Source organism: Dipodomys ordii, unplaced genomic scaffold, assembly GCF_000151885.1.
Source record: "Dipodomys ordii isolate 6190 unplaced genomic scaffold, Dord_2.0 Scaffold37, whole genome shotgun sequence".
NCBI lineage: Eukaryota > Metazoa > Chordata > Mammalia > Rodentia > Heteromyidae > Dipodomys > Dipodomys ordii.
This window is the reverse complement of record NW_012267253.1, coordinates 4,755,884-4,778,542: the sequence shown is the minus strand read 5'-3', so window position 1 is coordinate 4,778,542 and position 22,659 is coordinate 4,755,884. Positions and strand designations below refer to the sequence as shown.

Sequence of the window (22,659 nt, the reverse complement as noted above, 5' to 3'; positions counted from 1 at the left end):
CTAGGATTCATAAGACTTTTTTTTTTTTTTTTTGCCAGTTCTGGGACTTGAACTTAGGGCCTAAGCACTGTCCCTGAGCTTCTTTTTGCTCAATGTTAGCACTCTATCACACTTGAGCCACACAGCACCATTTCCAGCTTTTTCTGTTTATGTGGTACTGAGGAATCAAATCCAGGGCTTCATGATGCTAGGCAAGCACTCTACCACTGAACCATGTTCCCAGCCCTCATGAGGCTTTTGAAAATAAACAATCAACAATGAAAACAAGGCAATTTTCATCATGCATTATCCATTCCTCTCTTGATCCTTTACAGTGAGGTAGACTTATATATAGCATTATAGTGCCTTTTGGAGAAGTCTTTGTCATTTCATCCAAATTTAATTTGAATTCCAATCACAGTCATCATAACCAGATCTAATATATATTAAATATTCATAAGGCATGCATTATTAGGAATGGTCTTAAACATGGCTGAGAGTGTGAGAGGCAAAGTCCAAAATATGAATGTACCATTTTATTCATGTTTTGAATGTTATTAATTCTAATTTATTACAGGAATTACTTCCCAAAAGTGTTCATCATCTGGATTGAAGGAGTATTTGGGAAATGTGGCAATGTTGTTTACGTAAGTATACCACATTAGAAGTCTACTGGAGATCCAAAAAGATTTGCCTTTGTGGAATTTGAAACAAAGGAACAGGCAGCAAAAGCTATTGATGTTGGTCCAGGCTCCAAAGAGCAGTTCTCTTCTTCAAAGGTCTACCATTTTAATTTTACATTTTTCTACTTATGAGTGTGTCAGTCTTCCCTGTATAAAAAATTTGACAGGGGGCTGGGAAGGTGGCTCATTGGTAGAGCCTTGCATGCATGAGGCCCTGAGTTCAATTCCTCAGCACCACACAAGCAGAAAAAAAAGCCGGAAGTGGCACTGTGGCTCAAGTGGTAGAGTGCTAGCCTTGAGCTGAAGAGCTGAGGGACAGCGCCCAGGCCCAGAGTTCAGGCCCCACGACCAGACCCCTCCCCCCCAAAAAAATTGACATTTGGGTGCTGATGACTCATGTCCGTAATCCTAGTTACTCAGGAAGTTGAGATCTGAGGATCATGGTTCAAAGACAGCTCAGGCAGGAAAGTCTGTGAAACTAAAATTAACCACCAGAAAACCAGAAGTGGAGCTGTGGCTCAAAGTGGTCAAGTACTACCCTTGAGCAGAAAAGCTCACCCTGGCCCTGAGTTTGAGACCCATGACCAATAACAACAACAAAAAAAGACAAAAGTTGCTACTTGGACCATATGGGAGTCCTCTGCCAACTTACACTCATATTTCTTTTCTCTTTCTTTCTTTTTTTTTCTTTTGGTCAATTGTGGGACTTGAACTCTGGGCCTGGGCGCTGTCCCTGTGCTCTTCAGCTCAAGGCAAGCACTCTAAGGCTTGAGCCACAGCACCACCTCCGGTTTTCTAGTGGTTTATTGGAGGTAAGAGTCTCATGGCCTTTCCTGCTTGGACTGGCTTTGAACTGTGATTCTCAGATCTCAGCTCTTGAGTAGCTAGGATTGGCAGGCATGAGCCACCAGCTCCCGGCTTACACTCATATTTCTGTGGGAGAGATTATTAGAAAAATAAATCTAAACTGGGTCAGTATTTATATTCTTTGTATTACACAATACCTTGACTTTTTACATTCCAATTGTAAATTATAAACATCTTCTAAAAATAGTTATCTTCAAGAATTCAACATTATACAAATACTTCCACTAGGCTTGTAGGTTGACATTTTATCAATTAATTTTTGCATCATAAGATATAAAAAGCTGGAAAATGTATTTTGGTACAGTTAATGTGAGCTGGGCAAAAGTATTTATTAAGGACCACTAATATATAGAAGGAAAACATGAAAAAAAAAAGAAGGGAACTGTCTTTTTAAAATTACATGCCAAAAGTGTGTTATAATTTTATGTTGAGAAACTGTGTACTCCAGCTGCACTGGCATTTTCTTAATTCTTGAAATGGGCTGTGGGGCCCTCCCCTCCCCATCCCACAATGGCCCTTAAATAACCTTTTTGACCTATTTTGAAGTTCCCACTTCCAGACCCTCTCTGATCTTGGTCTCAAAAAGCCTCAAAAAAGCCTCCTGATTCTCAGCTGGGTCAGGATCCACATTATATGCTCTCAAAGTACCACATTCTCCCTCAGGAAACTTTTATTAGAGGGAATCTATGTTTATTAGGGGGAATATATGATTAACAATCATCCTCCTCCTCCCTAACCTATAGATCAGGGACTTGATTTATCATGCCAGCTTTTATCACCACTTTATCTTCTGGCTAAGTGACTGGCTTATAGTTGGAGCTCAACAGATATCAAGAGAAAGAGAAAGAATATGAAAGAATGAGAATCAAAATTTTATATGATCAGCTGGGTGCTGGTGGCTCATGCCTGTAATCCTAGCAACTCAGAAGGCTGAGATCTGAGGATCATGGTTCAAAGCCAGCCCAGGCAGGAAAGTCTATGAGACTCTTATCTCCAATAAACTACTCAGAAAACCAGAAGTGTTGTTGTAGCTCGGTAGAGCACTAGATGAAGAGCTGAGGGACAGCACCCAGGCCCAGAGTTCAAGCCCCACAACTGACCAAAAAAAATTATATAATCACAGTTTTAGAGTTATCATTTAAAGTAAAAATAAATCTCCAAATATACATGGTAACTTACAAGGCCATTCAATAGTAAACTAAATAGTAGGTGAATGGTTTGAACACCACTATGTACTCAGGCTGTGGCATATAGTAGAGTATTTACACACCTGTTTTTGTAAGTAAGACGAACAGTTCTTGTGCCTTCACATTTCCCAGGCTGCTGTTCTTTGGATGCCTGTTCCCATTTAGAAATAATGTCACAAATCTAGAAGGAAAGTAGAAAATTGAAATTCATGACTTAAAAAAAAAACATTATTTTTTTAAATATTGTAGCTGTAGTTTGAAAATTTTCAATTAATATGCTCAAACCAAATGTGTTCTGGCTTTTTGTTTTCAACTTGTGTGGAGTTCTGATCTTGGGATTTAACCACAAATTATTCTTTGGTCTACTTATCCTTTTGGACACAAATTAACTTGGGACTGTGGCCATGAAATTTTTATTCAAAAAGGAATCTCAATGCATGACTAAAAGAGAGTGGACATAAGAAGATTCCAGGAATTTTTTTCATGATTTGGTCATGAAGAAGCAATTTTTCCACCTTCTAAGTTTATGAATATTGGAATAACTGAAGTTATACCAAGGAAATCTGAGGCATAATACAAGAAAGCTCCAGACCCAGTTCCAGCTGCTTGATTTAAGGGAAATCTTTTCTTTCTCTGGCCTCTGTTTCCTCATTTGTAAAGTAAATTGCCTGTTTCTTACTATAGTCCCTTGTGGTTCTCTAACTGTATGTTTCTAATTCTTGTCATCATTCCATGGAAACTTCATTAAATACACTTTACTATGATTTGGAAAAGATTTTTTAAAATTTCTTCTTTATTTCTAATCAGTCCATTTTCTACCCATCCTTCAAACTGCAATTCAGACCTCTAATTCCCAATACTGAGCTTAATTTTCTCTTGCACAAAGTTCAAAGCCTTCTTAAAGCATTTATTACTTTCAATTCTAGTTTAAAGTCATCAGTGTATAAGTCTGCTCTTCTCTATATAAATCCTAAGTTCATTGTAGGCAGAAGCCATTTCATACTGTGTTTTTCACATGCACTAAACTAGTACACAGGACACTGAAAACGGCTTAGCAATACTGCTGAATAAATGAAAAGCTATTATTTTTGATGCTACTGGGATGTGAACTCATAACCTTGAGTTTGCTCAGCAACTGCTCTATCACTTGAGCCATGCCCCCACCTTGTCAGAGCATTCACGCCTCTATTCTTATTACTCTAAAATTCAGAATATTATTTCCATCATTAGAACTATTTTTCTCTTTCACATGATATATATGTGTGCAGATTGCATATTGAGAATTCTATGGCCTCTCCAAAGTCCTGCAATTTTTTTTTAATTGTGAAGATTAGGTTGCTTAAATGGGAGGAAATCTCCTGAACTATGCTTGCAAAGACTAAACAGTAGCTAGCTTCTATGCTGTATACTGGGGATGGCTCCTTCAAAGGTCTTAGTTTCACCTTGATGTTTCCTTGAAGACAATGCTCTAGGTCTTTGCCAGATGGATCATCAGTGAACAACGCGAATCCAGACTGTACAGGTTTCCTCATTCCTGTGTCTTGGTTCAAAGTGTTCAAAAATTCTTCCACTGTGGTGGATGCATCAAACCCAACTACCTAGATAAAAACAGCAAAACTGTCTTGTAATATAAAATACATACATTTCAAACAGAGATTCTAGGAGAAAATGGGGACATACTTGATGGATGACTAATGATAATATATATTTCTCTATGGTTTTAACTTTTTGTTCTCAACCCCCACTGGAGAAAATAGGAAAATTACTTGCGCTGTCAAGAATTCAGAGATCTCAGCTTTAGTGAACATGAATTCAAAACAAAAAGCTCATTCTACCACCATAAATATATGTCAGACTTAAAAAAATACATCTGGCAGAGATATTAATGATCACTTACCCATTAAAAGTTAACCAAGAATGATAGTACAGTATGCAATCATTAAGCAAATTTAAAAAATAAACAAGAAATACATTTGAATAAACACTGTTATGTATTTAATGTTTGTTTAATGACTAGTTAAGTCTCTGAATTCTGTGATGAAAGGCTTATGGCCACAAAGACTAATTGCTAGTTTTGGAACATGTTTCCTTCAGTTAATAGGGGAGCATCCATATCTGATTGCTGGAAGAATCTAAGCAAGTGTTCTCAGATAAGTGCTGAGATGGCAGATTTTAAAAGAGACTAAAACTGTACAAACCCAATGTTAAGCAATGATTTCCTAACCTAACAAGTGGATTAGTGGGGAAAAAGTCTGGTCAAAATGTTTTTGTTTTTGTCCATCAGAATAATAATGTCAGTGAAGCACATTTCCTTTTTTTGGTCTAATATAGATTTGCTTTTAAACAGCAAAACTGTTTATAGGTGAGTTTAATCAGGGTTCATTGTATGCATGTATAGAAATGTCACAATGAAATCCCTTCCTTGTATAAATAATGTATGCTAATAAAAAAAATCTGCTTGTATGTTTATCTCAGCAAGTTGCTAACTAAGCCATGTAGTCAGCCACTCTTCTTTATTACATAAAGGTTAAACATAGGAGCTGTGGCTAAACAGATTTTACCCACCTGATATATCCCATTCATGAAGTGCACCGGTATGCTAAAGGGCAAAGAATGATGATAAGGGTTTCGAAGAAGTGTTGAAAGAATTTCCATTCTAGAGGGTCTTGCTTCACGATCACCGTTTTGTTGAGTTCTTTCTACACATCGCTGACAGTAAATAGCGTATTTCCCAAATTCTGTCCTGTTATATAAAATGTAAGATTAAAAATCTCAGGATATATTTAATTAAGACAATCTAATTTATGCAATCATTTAGGAAGTTTCACTTAGACATGGTTATAATCTTAGTAGTCAGGAGGCTGAGGAAAGAGGCTTCTGTTTTGAGGATAGCCTGGACTACCTACATAATTCTTGTTCAGTATGAATAACTTTATGAGAATCTGCTCAACAAAAAGTAAAAGCTTCCCTTCCTGTTTATAATGTTAGGATAATTTTGCCAGTTTTTCTTTTCTTTTTTCTTTTCCATTTTAATTAAGTAGTTTCACCAAGAGGTTTCAATTCTATAAGTCAGGTTATGAGTACAATGCATTTTGATCAATTACCCTTTCTATCATTCTCCCTCCAGTTATTTCTCTTTTTGAATGCTAGAATTAAGCTCCTTTCTTTTCCCTCCCTCCCTCTCTTTCTCTTTCTTTCTTTCTTTCTTTCTCTTTCTTTCTTTCCTTCATTCCTTCCCTTCCCCTCCCTTCTTTCCTTCCCCTCCCTTCTTTCCTTCCCCTCCCTTCTTTCCTTTCCCTTCCTTCCTTCCTTCCTTCATTCCTTCCTTCCTTCCTTCCTTCCTTCTTTCTTCCTTCTTTCTTTCCTTCTTCTTTCTTTCTTCTTTCTTTCTTTCTTTCCCATCGTGGGGCTTGAACTCAGAGCCCATGTGCTGCCCTGCTCTTTTGTCTCAAAGCTAGCCCTCTACCACTTTGAGCTCTTCCTAAACTTCTTTATTTTTGTAACAAACATCCTTACAAAACTTTTTTTCATTATGTTATAATGTAGCAATATGTCGCATGTAGTTATATTAATATTAGCCATAGTAATAAACAATGTCATGCACAGATCTATTTCCCTTTCTATCCTCCAAAACATGCACATGTTAAAAATGATAAGATGTATATACAATTTCTGTTTTGTTTATAAAAGCTGATTGATAACACCTGTAAATATATTTTTATCTGAATGTCTTCTAGACGCACCAAAGCTTGCCACCCCTGGTCTGAGGACTCCACAGTGACTGCAACTATAATTACTTGACCTTGATCATGGCATCCCCAGAATGAATTATGAGCTGCAGGATATTTTCCTATTGTTCCAAGTTGTTTTTTGTTGTATTCATCCCAAAGCCTGTTTTAGCAACCTAACGAACGTTTGGGGCCAGCGCTCCGTTGGTAAAGTGCATGGGGAGCATGGACAAAGCCCTGGGCTCCATCTTCAGCAGTACAGAGACATGCAAACAATCACCTAAGAAGAATAATTTGATGGAAAAATATAAACCCGCATAAGCCTTGTTAAAGGACTCTGGGTCCCATTCTAAGTAAATCTTCCAATAGCTAGATTTGAAATATCTTTTTCATAGAAATACATTCTGAAGTAATTAAAATGCATATAATTTTATAAAAGGATGAAGACAGGGAGAGTCTTCCACATGAAAGAATTCAATGTGGTTTTAAAAAAACTAATAAAATGGAAAACTAAGGAAACAAAATAGGTTCTTTTATTGAATGAGTGCCTGTTAATGCTGTCATCTTACTTGAAATGCAATAGACTTTTCACTTGAGAATGATCTTTGTCAGATTTCAAGCTTTTACTGTAATTTTCCATAAGAGATTTAACAGAACAAAGAAATTTATTTTCCAAGTGCCCCATAAATGGTAACAAAAGGCTTCTTGTCCCAATATTTGTTTTACACATTCTTCTGAAAATGTACCTGGCAGGTTATTAAATACTTATGATTTATTGTAGACTTTCAGAGGTTACATAAACAGTTCGGTTGGCTAGTTTTCTGCACACCTGCAATCTGCGTTCTTCTTTAGATGGAGCCTGAGGAGCCACAGGAAAGGATGAAGGGGAAGGAAGAGGCCAACACACAGCGCCAAAAGCTGCCAGCCCTGGGCAAAGAGAAGCACTATGAGTTAGATACCATGCACAATAGACAGCCAAGTGGGGGAGGGTGCCTAACAGAGGTTGTGAGAGCAATGGGTTGATGGATTGTGTCTCTTAATTAATCCAAATAGTTGCTTCTTCCACATGTACATTTATGCATCATAAAATGCATAAAATGATTCACTTATTCAAATCCATGATCTATATAGCTATGTATTGAGGTACCAAAGCACTAGTAGATTTAGTACTTCTTTTTAATATTATACTTAATGATTAGGGACATTACTCTTTTCCTTTATGTGTTTACCTCATTCATCAAATTATAAATAAATTTGAGAAAGACATATATAACCCAAATGCATATGCATGCACACACATGTGCACGCACACACACGTGCGCACACGCACACGCGCACACACACACACACACACACACACACACACGGGCCAAGTTCTTAAAAGTATTCACAGAGGTTAACTTTAAGTTACAGGATTATATATGATCTTTATTTTTCTTTTGGTCTGTTTTACATTCTTTTCTATTTTTTAAAAAAATGTGTTATTATAAACATGATGTACCAGAGGGACTACTGTTTCTTTTTTCCATTAAGCAAATATCACTTCAGTAATTCTTAAATTGCCAAATAGAAAAGGAAGGGGAATAGGCTCTGTCCCTGCCCTTAAGAAGCCTATGGTCTAGTAGGAAACATTTAAATATTTGAACAGTAAATTATAGTAAAACAATAATACTCTATATTCATTTCTAAAAGTTTAACCAGTGGATGGAATGGCTAACTACAGTGGAGTCATGGAAGGACCTACTGGCAAGATGATGCTTAGGATGGGCTGTAAAGTCTAAAAGCAGGAAGTAGCTGGGTACTGGTGGCTCATGCTTGTAATCCTAGCTATGCAGGAGGCTGAGATCTGAGGTCTAAGATCTGCCCAAGCAGAAAAGTCTGTGAGACGTTTTTTTTAAAGTTTTTAAAATTGTTTTTATTGTAAAGGTAATGTACAGAAGGGTTATAGTTACAACTCTTATTCCCAACAAACTACTCAGAAAAAGCCAGAAGTGGCGTGGTGGCTCAAGTGGTAGAGTGCTAGCCTTAAGCACAAAGAGGCTCAGGGACAGCACCCAGCCCCTGAGTTCAAACCCCAGGACTGGCAAGCAAATAAATAAAAATAAAAGTAGGAAGGAAAAAGAGGGAATCTAAGTGACAGGAATAATGCCATGACAAGACAGAGAATATTGCAAAAGTCTGTATAAAGAAGGTGGACATTCCGTTCATTCACCGTTAAACAGGGAGAGTCCATTCATTTATTGTGTCCTAGATGCAAAAAGTGGAGAAAGAGGAGCCAGTGTATTGGCTCCACTGAGTTTAGCCTCAGAACCACTGTCTTGCATAGCCCCATTCCAAGGCATTGTGAAGGGCCCTATCAACTGTGCTCATATGGTTATACATTTTTAAATACATATCAAAGTAATGTATTCTGTGCTCCTTTTCTTATAGAGGATTTCCCAAATGGAGTAAGCTTTAAGTACCACAAATCTTAGATCCAACTGAGAGTCTTAATCACTAGCATAAGAAATTTCCATTTTATTCTATGGTTAACAGGGAGTCACACCATGCAGACAGAAGAAACCATTCACTACAAAGCAAACACAAATGACTACCAGTGAAAAATATATGCAATTACACTAATAATTAAAGAAATGAATCCCATAACATAGTGAAATACTACTGGATGGAACTTAAAATACTGTGTCTTGTTGAAGATATAAGAGAATTCTAGAATAGGATGAGAGGAATTCAGTAGATAAGACACAAGTGTCCAAGTTTGAAAGATGTCTAATGTAGAGATATTTATTACAGGACAAACAAATGGAAGAATCTAAATGTATAGTAATTGATATTAATGTCACCATTGATATTTAAAGATGTGAGGTAGTGGTTATGTCCTATAGTTTAAAACTACAGTTTATAATGAAATCCCATAATATGAAAAACTATGAGTTTTCATAAATCCATAAACATGTATACATTTATGTATAAACTTGTATATATACATATACACAAAAGGATATACATCAGAATATTAATAGCTATTTTTCCTTTCACTTTTTTTCTAAATGTCTGTGCTGAATGTATATTATTCTTACAACCAAGAAAACAACATCACTTTAAACTGCATATAGCAATACATACCTGCAATGGTCCTGGTTGATTCTGTGGCTGCCTCCGTCTTGTCTGTTTAATAAGTTGACAGCAAATTTCATTCTGTAGCTCAGGATGTGTGAGACAGACTTGCAAAGCACTCTGGGCTAGAGATATATGGTAATCAATTGCAGGAGAATCAACTGCTGCATTTATAAAAAGCTGGCAGGTCTGAATGGAACAAGAAAAGACATACTCAAGGTAAGAAATGATGCCACTTACTCCGTAAGAATTATATTGATTCTCTTTTTAGTGATAGTTTTTGTTTAAAATGAAATAAAAAGAAATGCTATGATAACACAAAATGTAAGTATGAAGTAGTTATAAGTATGAAGTAGTTATGGTAATAGCAGATTGAAGTAGATTTCAGAGCAAGGAATTTGATCAGATATGAAAGGGTCAGGTTACCTAGAAGACATGACAGTCTGAAATAGTAATGTATTTAATAGCAGAGCTTTAAAATGCATGTTAATTTCAGCTAGTATGTGAGTCATTTTTGCCAATGCATTTTCATCCCAAAAGTTCAGTTTGGGTCTTTAAATTTTTTTTTTTTTTTTGTCGATCATGGGCTTGATTTCTGGGCCTGAGCACTGTCCCTCAGTTCTTCAGCTCAAGGAGAGCACTCTACCACTTGAGCCACAGTGCCACTTCCAATTTTCTGGTGGTTATTTGGAGATAAGAGTCTCATGGGGGCTGGGAAGGTGGCTCAGTGGTAGAGCACTTGCCTTGCATGCTCAAGGCCCTGGGTTCGATTCCTCAGCACCACATAAGCAAAAAGAAAAAAGCTTTGAGCTGAAGAGCTGAGGGACAGTGCCCAGGCCCAGAGTTCAGGCCCCACGACTGGACCCAAAAAAAAAAAAAAAAAAAGAGTCTCATGGATGCCAGGTGCTGGTGGCTCACGCCTGTAATCCTAGCTACTCAGGAGGCTGAGATCTGAGGATTCTGCAGATCTGCAATTCTAGCTACTCAGGAGGGCAGGAGAGGCTGTGAGACTCCTATCTCCAATAAACCACCAGAAAACCAGAAGTGGCACTGTAGCTCAAGGGGTAGAGCACTCGCTTTGAGCTGAAGAGCTGAGGGACAGCACCCAGGCCTAGAGTTCAAGCCCCACGACCGACCAAAAAAAAAAAAAAAAAGAGTCTCATGGAGTTTCCTGCCCGGGCTGGCTTTGAACCATGATCCTCAGATCTCAGCCTCCTGAGTAGCTAGAATTGCAGGCGAGAGCCACCAGCACCTGGCTTGGGTTTTTAAATTCTTTACACTGAACTCCTCAAAATGTACATTCTTCCCTGTACTTTATTAAATTAAAAAATGTGGTGGTACCGATTCTATAAGTTATTAAATTATAAAATGTGGTGGTACCAATTCTGTAAGTTAGTCTTATGTGGCTTCCACCTCTAGATTCTCATGCTCTCAGACAAAAACTTCTCATGTTGTACCAGTGTTGTACATGTGACCAGTAGCCACTTAGCATAACTTTCCTGGGGTTGATTTACAAAAAAAAAAAAAAAAAATGCCCCATAGCTTCCATCTTGGTTGTTCTTGCCTTCTTAGTTCAAACCTTGCACACTGGGGCTGAGAAGGTGGCTCAGTGGTAAAGTGCTTGCCTTGCATGCCTGAGGCCCTGGGTTTGATTCCTCAGCACCACATCAGCAGAAAAAAAAAAAAGCCGGAAGTGTCATTGTAGCTCAAGTGGTAGAGCACTAGCCTTGAGCTGAAGAGCTGAGGGACAGTGCCCAGGCCCAGAGTTCAGGCCCACGACCGGACCCAAAACAAAAACAAAAACAAAAAAAAACCTTGCACAATGTATTTCAATAAATTCCAAATTTAGAAAGCATAGTAAGTTCACCTAATTTAACTTCCATGGATTTTCTTAATAATCATCTTCATCAAGTTTGATTATTTTTGGAAAGAGATAGCAATTTTACCTTAAATAACTTAATAGCTTCTGTCTGTAGAGCTTCAGAAGGCAATGTGGTGAGAGGGGACAGGATTCCTTCTTTGCTGTGACACAAAGTGGGGTGTCGCCATATCTGGGAAGCTAACCACAGAAGAACATATATATGAACAGAAAACAATACACATGTTTTGGCCTCCCACTAGACTGACACTTGGGAAATAATCTCTTTCACTTTTGGCTCACAACTGTCATCACATAGGCCAGGAAAAAACATTGGCAACTTTATTTTACTTCAGTTTTCAGTCCACTGAAATTTCTCCTTTTCTGTTCTACATGAAGTAAACAAAGAACTGGATCTCAGACTTTTAGGTTCCAAGAAGTCTCCTGGGGCAAAGTCATATTTATTGATTAAATGTGCCAATGAGTGGTAACCTATGATCATATTTATTGATTAAGTGTGCCAATGAGTGATGCTTTTACATGAAAAGGGGCTAGGGGAATGGCTTAGGGAGAAGCAAAATAGAAAGAAATATAAAGATAAAGAAGAATGCCAAGTCATTCCTAAAACCCACTTCTATAGGTTGGGGGTATAGCTCAGTGGTAGAGTAATTGCACAATATGTATGAGGCCCTGGGTTCCATCCCCAATACTATTAAACAAATTCTATACTGGACACTGCAAATAAGATGTGGCCTCTGTAGGTATGTAAGACAAAGGATAAAAATCTAAACTGTTAATGGAAAACCTTAGCCACAAAATAATTTTATCCAGATGCTGACTGCTCATGCCTGTAACCTTGCTGATAGAAAATAGAGATTGAGAGGATTGTGGTTTGAGGCCGACTTCAATAAGACGGTGTCAACAAGACACCATTGCAACAGAAAAGGCTAGGTATGGTAACATGCACCCATCATCTCATTTAAAGCAGGTAGCATAAATAAATAGTTCAGTCTTGCCCTAGGTAAATATAAATCTCTATCTCAAAAATAACCAGAGCAAAAAGGGCTGAAGGCATGGCTCGAATAGTAGAGAGCCTTCTTAGGAAGCAAGAAGTCCTGGGTTCTAATCCCAGTACTGCCAAAGAAAGAAGGGAGGAAAGAAAGAAAAGATTAATTTCAAATGCATAGCTACAACAGTTATAAAAGAGTTAAAAGGCAAAGTACATTGGGGTCTAATTTTGACACTGATTAAATTCCTTTTGTACAGCCAGCTGCAGAGCTGGAGTGGGCTGGCTGAGGTTTCGTCATGTGATGAGGACTGCCAAGGAAGGGGGCACTCCCAGCACAGGGAACAATATGAGCAGGAGTGGAGGAGTGTGACAGGACATAGCACATTCAGTGAAGATGGTGCTCCTAGAGCCTGAGAACCCCGACCAATTGCAAGTAAAGCCCATGACAAGGAGGTATACTGCAAAGAAACAGGAATCCACAGTAAAAAAACTCCCTCACAGCCTAATGGGGTCAGGTCCCACAGCATAAACTGTAAGGCTGCAGATGCTTGTGAACTTACAAGGTTCCCCTTCTATGTTAAGCAATTTGCAAACCAGTTGTTCAAATTCAGATCCAACATTTATATTGTTACTTCCAGCTGCAACAGTCAGATGATAAAGCCAAGTGTCCTTAAAAATTAGAACATATTGATCAAAATGTTAGCCAACATATATTTTTAAATAAGTTTTTTATTGTGAAAATACTGTACAGAGGGGTTACAGTTACATGAGCACGGTAATGAGTACATTATTATCAAGCATTGTTGAGAACAACTTAAAAAATAGTTAAAGAAAACTTTTGTGTTTTACATTTAGCAAGGATTTATCTAGTAAAGTAGGATAAAGTAAGGAGAAATTTTTTTTTAAAAAAAAAGGAAAGCACTTCCTGATTCACATGCAGAAAGGAACAGAGAGGATGAAAATGGCAGCTCTGACCCAGGGTACAATATCTGAACTAGGAGATTACAGCTTGAACTCAGTAAAAGAAAACCTTGAGACAGAAAAGAAACAACATTCTTTAATTTTTAAATAATAATTAAAAGCTATTTTATCGAACATCTGAGTTGAATTGAAACCTATGTTTACTACTACGTAAAGATTAAAAAGATTTGTAATACATTTTGAAATTGGGTGTGTGTGTGTGTGTGTGTGTGTGTGTGTGTGTGTGTAAAACATTTAAGGAGGCCTTGTGTTCTCTTTCTCAAGTAACCACATTTAAATAAGCCTCATTTCAAAGTAACTACAGAATCTCTGAAAACAGCTAAGAATCTTTGGTAAAATTCTTGTTTCTATAAAAGTAATTTTATAACTATTGCCATACTTGAGTAGTATTAGTCTGCATCATTTAGAATCAACCAGGAAGTCTCTAAATACCTTTTCATGTTTGGATCCAATTAGGAGGTAAGTAGGACCTAGGTCTTTGGGGTGGATAACGATGGTGTAATGAGTGGATAACAAACTACGTCCACTGGCTTCATAATCTTCATCTGAATCACAGGACCTGTCCACCTCTTCAATTTTCGCCTCCCAGAGTTTGATCTGACCTAAAGGAAACTGAAGTATAGGTTAGTAATTGTAAGGGAGGCACTTTCTAGGTATTTTCCTATTGAAAAAATTTCATGCTCCTTCACATCTTTATCCTTAAAAAGCATAACTCTTAAAAAATTGACTATCTAGAGGTTATCCTTATTAGATTATTTATTTGTTACAAATGTAATTGCAATAGTAAAAGGCCTGATTGTAATATGAAAGAATAATATAAATACCAGACCTTTAGTCTTTTAAGGATAAAGACACCAGTGGTTCAGATTATTCACATTATGGACTAAAATGACCCATTTATTAAACAAGTAACTAGCAATAATTCAGTTAAAACATCCAGTTGACTTGTTATTGTTCTCATAGAATTGATTGATAATTTGACTGAGCTAGTGATCAAAAGGAAAAGCAAAGACATGGTCTCAATAATGTCAGTAAAGCAATAATAAGAGTAGACAACTGGTACAAACACTATTACCCAGGCTCCAGTTAATAAGTAGTGTTTTAAGGATATTTAAAAAAACCTAACATACCCTAATACAATGTATTATAATGTGATGGATTTCTCCCATCTTAATTTAAGGGTGGAAAACCTAAACTGATTTACATTAAATTTTAACCTTTTACTGACAAAACAAATATATCTTCCATGCTAGGTATTTTGCATATTTGTTTTAAAACTTTGTCTTTAATAAAGTATATTTATTTCAGGAAAATACACAGTATGCTTCAGATTTAGAACCTGTAAAAATATCTGGTCAGATTTGCAATTGCAACTCTTTGAAAAAGTCCATTCTGACCACAAAGACATTTACCATGACAGATTTCATATTGGGCTCCAGAAGTCAGTGCTTGCACTATTTCCACTTACACTCTGTCTGGGTGATCTCAGTTCAACGAAGGGCTTTAATCTCCACATACGTTAGCTACACCCAAATACCAAACTCCAGTATCATGATCTGTATATATAACAGCATCTCAAGCTTACATTGGCAAATCTACCTTGACAACCTGCTCTGATCAAAGTTGTCAATAACTTGAGGTTTTCAAGTGTGTAAGTCAAAAACTTTGTCATCATCCCTGACCCTTTGCTTCCACTCATATGCTACCTTGAAGGGTTAAAGTCTTGAGGCAGTGACCATTTGTTGCTTGTTTATGTCAGCTAGCAGAGCAACACGTGGTGGTAATCCAAACACCTGGTTGTGTGCCTTTATAAGCCCTGCAAATCCTTAGCTCCAGGCTCTCCTCCTAGGCTCTGCTGTGTTGGAGTGTAGGATGAGGTCCGAGCTGCAGCCCATCTAAATAAAACCTTGCTTTTGCATTTCGGAACGTCTGACTCTTGGTGGTCTTCTTGGTGGGGTCCTGCGACTTGTGCACAACAACCTTTGTAGCCGGTAAGCCCTGACATCCAGAGTCTAAGACTACATCCAGAGTCTCGTCCCTTCTTTGGACTCCATCGCCACCACCTAGTCACAATCATCTTTCACCTGGATGACTACCATAGCCTTTTGCCTACTCTCTTCCTTGTCCCCTCCAGTCTATTCTAAATGGAAACTGTGGAATTACTGTTAGACATGTTAAAATCATTTCCCTGTTCTTCTCAAAACCCTCCAATGGCTTCCCATCTCATCATAAAAGCGGGCGGGGGGGGGGAACGAGAAACACGCTTAAGATACCTAAAAGGATTGTTTTGAACTAAATGCTTTAAAAAATAAAAAGGGGCACTCTGACCCTCCACTTTTTTCTTCTCCAAAGCAAGAAATAAATTGCCATATGGAAGTTATCTTCACTATAACAGAAGGAAAACAACATTCTTATCATCAGGGTCAGGAACTTGAAGCCAAGGGAAGCTTATAAAAACATTTCTTGTTAAACTATCTCTTGCCTTGCTAGTCTCTTCTCCCCCTAGCTAGCTTTCTAGTCTAAGTTTGTTTGCCTTGCCATGTTTATCCAATTAACTACTCTTTGTTCAAATCCTAGTGCTGCCAAAAAAAGGAAGGAAGGAAGGGAGGGAGGGAGGGAGGCAGGGAAGAAAGGAAGGAAGGGAGGCAGGGAGGGAGGCAGGGAAGAAAGAAAGAAAGGAAGGAAGCTAGGAAAGGAAGAGTGGGAGGAAGGGAGGGAGAAGGAAGGAAGGAAGGAAAGAAGGGAGGAGGGAGGGAAGAGAAGAGAGGAAGAGAGGGAGGGAGGGAAAGACAAAGAAAGAAAATAGAAAAATGAAAATCTATCCTTCTGAAGCTTTTGTGTTCATATTAATGTGTTTCTCATAAAGATACTCATTTTGTTCATCTTCAAAACCAATCAGAAAGTTTTGCAATAAGAAAAAAGACACCAATCTAGGTTCCAAGATTGTTTTAGAAATGTTTACACACCAAGTGTTTTGTGTGTACATATACATATGTGTGTACATGTATGTAGACCTATACTGACTTACATGTATTCTCAATAACATCCCATAATTATAATTGGTTCCTATTATTATTCTAGATCCTGTCTTGTTTTTTTCTATAATCAACACTATTCATTTTTCTGGTGAATGTTCGTAATTCCAGCACTCAGGATCACCTGTGGCAGGAAGATCACCTAGCCTAGGATATTATTTTTTAAGGTTATAATAGGACAATTGATAGACAGGGTAAGATTGGATTCTTCTAATACACAATTTTATGCTCCCCAAGACTTTTTAACTAGTTTGCCATGCACTTCTTTCAACCTCATCTAGTCTGCCAGAACATGGGAAAACAATAAAAAGTGATAGCTGGGAGAGAGGTATAAGATGTTTAGGTTGTAGAAGATGCAACAATTAAAAGTTACTAAGGCTTCTAGATGCAGTAATGAGAAGTTACTAACCAAATTCTGTTATCATCCTTGCCTAAAATTAAGAATCAAGACCCGGGCTGGGAAGGTGGCTCAGTGGTAGAGCGCATGCCTTGCATGCCAGAGGCCCTGGGTTTGATTCCTCAGCACCACATAAGAAAAAAGCCGGAAGTGGCGCTGTGGCTCAAGTGGTAGAGGCTAGCCTTGAGCTGAAGAGCTGAGGGACAGTGCCCAGGCTCAGAGTTCAGGCCCCATGACCGGACCCAAAAAAAAAAAAAAAAAAAAGAATCAAGACCCTTGGAGATGATAGGTATGCAGTTACCTTAGTAATAAATTTAACACTACATTTCATCCTCATCAACTATTCTAAAGTTTTACTTAGAAATAGAAGAGTAAAAGGGAGAACTTTAAAGCAAAAAATCCTCCAAAGAGCATATTAAAAATATATACATACCTTTTCTTCTTGACTACGAAAATAATACAATGTCTTTCCAACAAGTGTACACCAGACTCTCTTGGAGTAGCCATGTTTTACCTGAAATCATATTTCAGTGAATCACAAAGTATCCCAGAGCTCTGTAAACTTACAGCAGAACTGAAGACATTCCATTTGAGCTTCTATTGGGTGTCCAGTTTGCCCAGATAAGCATTTTCCTAGTGGATTATCCAAATGTTATGTGAAATTTGTTTGCACACTATTTATTTTAGAGCTCACCATTCAACATTTAACAGAGCTTCTTAGGTGTCAAGTACTATGCCTAGGACTATGATTTAAAGATGGTTTTAAGAAAAGGTAATGATTCCATAATTGAGACTACTCCTTAGTTGCTAAATTTTCACAGATTTCCAGTAACCCAATGGCTCTCTTGGTTAGCAGCCTATTGTTAAAACTAAGATTAAAACTAAAAGGATTCCTGTGACTTCCCAAGTGTGAAAGCTTCATTCATTTGAGACATTTGATACCTTCTCCAGAAGGAATCGTACAAAATAATTCAATACTATTAAAAGCTGGAGTGCTTGTTCTAGATCAGACACTATGCACTAAGTGTCCAAGACAATTTAAAACTTAGCTCTTGGTTTTGAATGGCCAGCAGTTGATTTAAGTCCTGGGAAAACAACCATGGGCTAGCCACCCCCTCCTAGTTGGCTGTGGTGGTACACCCGAAAAAGGAGGGAGGAAGGAAAGGTACAGGCCTCTTCTGATGGGGCTCAGCCTTGTAAGGATGATAGATAATTAAGTCAGTAGAAAGCTATATAACTTTGTCAAGAAACACACAGTATTTTCCTTATAATGCTTTTTTCTGGGAGATATTTTCAAAAAATGTATTTGAGTATTATAGGCTTATTACCATTTGGTGGCTTTATAAAGTCCCTTACTGCAAGTTCATTAACCAATCTGCTCTAATCACTGCCTTTGTATAGACATCAGAGATCTTTACCAGGCAGTCCCTACCATATTCTCCATCCTAGAGAACCATCAAAACCTCTAATTCCTACCAATGGTAAGACTCCTGCCCTAGCACGTAATATTCATGCTTGAGTTTGCTTTGTATCCCACTTCCCTGGGAGTGGTTCTGCCAACAAAGCTCTGCCAACTTCTGCTTCAAGGGTAATCCTCTGCTGCGGTGTAAGACTAGTTCTGTCCAACAGTCCTATAAACCAAGACACTGCCCAGTAAAACCAATTCTGTTGACATACTTGCCTACAATGATAAGAAGTAAGGAGAGGGCAGGGAAGGTGGCTCAGTGGTAGAGTGCTTGCCTTGCATGCCTGAGGCCCTGGGTTCGATTCCTCAGCACCACATAAGCAAAAAGAAAAAAGCTGGAAGTGGCGCTGTGGCTCAAGTGGTAGAGCGCTAGCCTTGAGCTGAAGAGCTGAGGGACAGTGCCCAGGCCCAGAGTTCAGGCTCCACGACCAGACCCCCCCCCCCAAAAAAAAGAAGAAGTAAGGAGAAACAACAAGTAGGAAAGAAGAGGAAGTTTGGGAGAGGTGGAGAGGTTGTTACCATTTAAAATGTGGTGGTCCATGATGGGTGCTTGCATGTAATCTTAGCTACTCAAGAGGCTGAGATCTGAAGATCACGGTTTGAAGCCAGTATGGGCAGAAAAGCCCCCATGAGACTCTTATCTCAAATTAACTACTCAAAAACTGGAAGTAGTGTTATGGTTTAAGTGGTAGACTGCTAGCCTTGAGCACAAAGAGGCTCAGGGACAGTGCCCAGGCCCTGAGTTCAAGCCCCACAACGGACAAAGATAAATAAAATAAAATATACGGTAGTCCCAATGGAGAGATTTGAGGGAAAAGCAGGTGTGTCTGGGATCTGAGAGATGATGCCTGAAGAATCTCAGGAACAGTGAGTGCAGCTGAGTGTTTGAGTCTGAAGGAGGGAGGGGAGAGGTGTTGGGCAAGGGATGAAGATCTGTAGGATCTCAGAGGGCCTTGTAATGGCTTACATTTAAATGAACTATTCTTATAGTCATTCACTGAAGAATACAAATGATTGCTTCCAAAGATTTTACATCAAGCAAGTCACTACAGTAGAAAAGTCTAGGACTGAGGTTTAAGTTCAAGTTCCACCACATGTATGGACATCTTCTGGAAACTGACTTTTCTTTTGGGAGCTTTTTCTTTTGGGAGTCGTGGAGTTTGAACTCTGGGCCTGGGTGCTGTCCCAAGGTGAGTACCACTTGAGCCACAGCGCCACTTTTGGTTCTCTGGTGGTTTATTGGAGATAAGAGTCTCCTTCCCCAAGTTGGCTTTGAACCGTGATCAGATCTCAGCCTCCTAAACAGCTAGGATTACAGGAGTAAGCCACCTGGCCCAGCCCTGACTTAACTTTTCACTGTCTTTAACATAACATGGGACTATTGGCCACTTCACTGGGCTGTTGTGATGATCAAACAAAACAATGTAAATAAAGGGTAATAGAATTTAGACAATAAATATTTTCTTCTTTACTATGCATAAGAAGTAAAACACATGTTTTCCTTTAAACCCACAAACCCAGGCTGCCTTTGGGCTTTCTAAGCTATGGTTTAAACAAATAACTCCACTACTAATAGTTTGATGGATTTTCCTTCTTGAGGAAAACAAAATAAAACAAAACAAAAAATTTGTTTCACTTGGCAAGAGTTGTTTCAACTTAATTAAATTTGGAAACATATATTTATAGGCAAATATCCTGGCACTTTTAAATAGAGTTATGCAAGGGGTTTTGTTTTATTTTCTTCCTTCTTTAAACAACTCCAGAAAGAGTCTCCTAAGAATTAGAATTCAATGCATCTAGCTGAAAGATTGTGTACTTTTGCAATTCTTTATTTTGAAAATAGAACAATGATTACTTTTGAAGCACTGTAAATAAATGAAGACTTTTGCCATGAACTCACTGAAAAAGCTGTGTTTTACAAATACAGTCTGTAGGATTTCTCTGACTTTAATGTGAAAACATTATAATAAGACCTAATATTCTAATCCCTATGAAGAGTTAAAAAACAATCTCAACAAAGACACAATGCCTGTGTACATCTGATCATGTATAATAAAATTTATCAAAATGAACTCCAAGAAATGAAAATGAAAAAAGAGACAATCTCAAGGCTTTAATAAACTAAATTACTGAATGAATCTTTATGTTCTTCCAAAAAAAGATACTTCATACCAGTACTGTTTAAATTTTCAAGAACAACAGCTTATTACACCCCAGTGAGCCCAAGTCCTTTCCTTCCCTGAATCCTCCATCACAAATCACCAGTCTTGCTGACTCCACTATCAAGTAGTAGATGTGCCAGGTATTCTTCAAACAAAATTACCTAATTAAGAAAAATTCACTTAAGTGCTCTCAATACCCTGTAAGGTTGGCACTATTATCCCCATTTCACAACTAAGGACATTAAGGTACAAAAAGCCTATAAATGATCTACTCAAGGTCACATAAGTGGCAAGTCAAGAGCCAGGACTTGGGCCCAACTAGTCTGGCTCCCAAGCTCCTGGCCTGTCCTCTTTGCCATATCCTTTTTAATATTCTCTCTCTTCCTTTCTAGTAACCTTTGCTTCCCTTCATTTCTGCCAGGCATCCTCATGGTCAGACCCTTTCTTTCTGTTCCCTCTGGGAACTGCTCCACTCCAGCTCATTACATTCTATTTACTTCTCCTCCCACTTGCCTTTCTATTATTCACACCATTGCTATTCTTTGATCTCATTAAGTCCCCATATCCTCCAATTTTATTGTAGTTTTTGAATATCTTGCTTCAGGGCCCAGGATTAATTTGCATTCCTGTAACTGACAGTCCTAATAGCTGAGATAATTTGAAACTAATAACCTTTATAAAAGGAAAAGAAGGGGTTGGTAAAGCGCCAGCCAATAAGCAAAAGCATCAGATACTGAGTTCAAGTCCTAGTCTTGAACAAAAAAGGGAAAAGATACTTATGTTCAATAAATGTCTACAAAATAACAGTCTTAAATATGTCAATTTTCATTCTAAAATATCAGAAGAAATGAAGCAAAAATATAATAAAATCACATAGAATAACTAATCTACCTTGGCATATATTCCATTCAGACACTTTTCTATGAGTACATATGACAAAAAGGAATAATAATGTACTGCTGCACTGTACTTATTAACAATGCAGCATAATACATAGCATGAAATATTCTTATAACATTCAATAGGCAAAACAAAGTATGATATGATTACAGAAACATATATTTAAGCTATTCCCTACCCTATACATAAGTTGTCAGGGAGGATCTGGCTATGACAATTTTTCTTTATTATAAACTATGGTCTTTCTAGGATAATAAAAATTTACTATATCTTAACATAGTTTCAAGTGAATATTTTCCAAAATTTATTAAGTTCTACGTTTTAAATCTGTGTTTTTCAGAGTATATTGATTATGTTTCATTTATAAAGACAGAAAAAAATTAAAAATAAATATCATTATTACTTCTTAAATCTTTTGCAAATTAAGCCACTTCCTAAGGATTTATTTCTTAAACTGAGATTGCCTGATCAAATCATATATGTCTTAATTATTTAATATTCATTCCATTTAAGGACCTTGCCAAACTGTTTTCCAAAGTATTATTCTCACCAGCAGATATATCTTAGTGTTTGTCAATATTGGGTTTCAACATTTTAAAAAATGTTTTTACGTTCACTGCATTAAAAAAAAATGATCTTCACCACTTCAGTTTGTGCTCTAAAAATGATGCGTGATACTATTCACAGTAGCAAAAACATTGAAACAACCCAGATAACCCATAATTGATGAGTGGATCCAGAAACTGTGATACTTATATGCAAAGGAATTTTACACAGCCATTAGAATAAAATAATGTCATTTGCAGGGAAATGGAGGGAACTAGAAAAATCATGATAAGTGAAATAAGCCAAGATCAGAGAGACACATGGCACATGTTCTCCCTGATATGCAGAAGTTAGATCTATGCACTGGGATATGACAATTACACAGGAGTCTAGATACTCACATACAGTAAGACCAAAAGAGGATAATCTTAAAGAGAATCACAAAGGTGCAATACCCAAACACCTCTCTTCATATGTATATAAAATAATATACATACTGAAATGAACTCCAAAAATATGGAAACAAAGGACTTTTTTCTTAATTTGTTTTTTATTTTTCTGATGACTCTGTATTCTTTACCTTATATATGGTGTATTCACCTGCTCATCTGTGGGAGGTTAGGGAAGGACACAGAACCAGAGGGAAAAGGGTGAAAAAGTGCAGCAGTGGAGTGCATTGGCTGCAAGGACACTGATGAAAGAGAACTATGCAAAAGTGAGCAGATGACATTATGCAACATGAAAT

At 37.6% G+C, this 22,659-nt stretch overlaps 1 protein-coding gene across 1 annotated transcript in view; it reads right to left on the bottom strand.

Moving 5' to 3' along the window:
• Positions 1-22,659, bottom strand: part of Plekhh2 (pleckstrin homology domain containing, family H (with MyTH4 domain) member 2) — a 105,486-nt gene that overhangs the window by 25,791 nt on the left and 57,036 nt on the right. The window contains exons 16-24 of the mRNA XM_013017888.1: positions 17,275-17,355; positions 13,842-14,021; positions 12,989-13,097; positions 11,508-11,620; positions 9,571-9,750; positions 7,274-7,371; positions 5,282-5,459; positions 4,159-4,314; positions 2,800-2,897 (exon numbers count right to left, since the gene is read on the bottom strand). Coding sequence (XP_012873342.1) covers positions 2,800-2,897; positions 4,159-4,314; positions 5,282-5,459; positions 7,274-7,371; positions 9,571-9,750; positions 11,508-11,620; positions 12,989-13,097; positions 13,842-14,021; positions 17,275-17,355 — 1,193 coding nt within the window. The remainder of the gene's footprint in view (positions 1-2,799; positions 2,898-4,158; positions 4,315-5,281; positions 5,460-7,273; positions 7,372-9,570; positions 9,751-11,507; positions 11,621-12,988; positions 13,098-13,841; positions 14,022-17,274; positions 17,356-22,659) is intronic.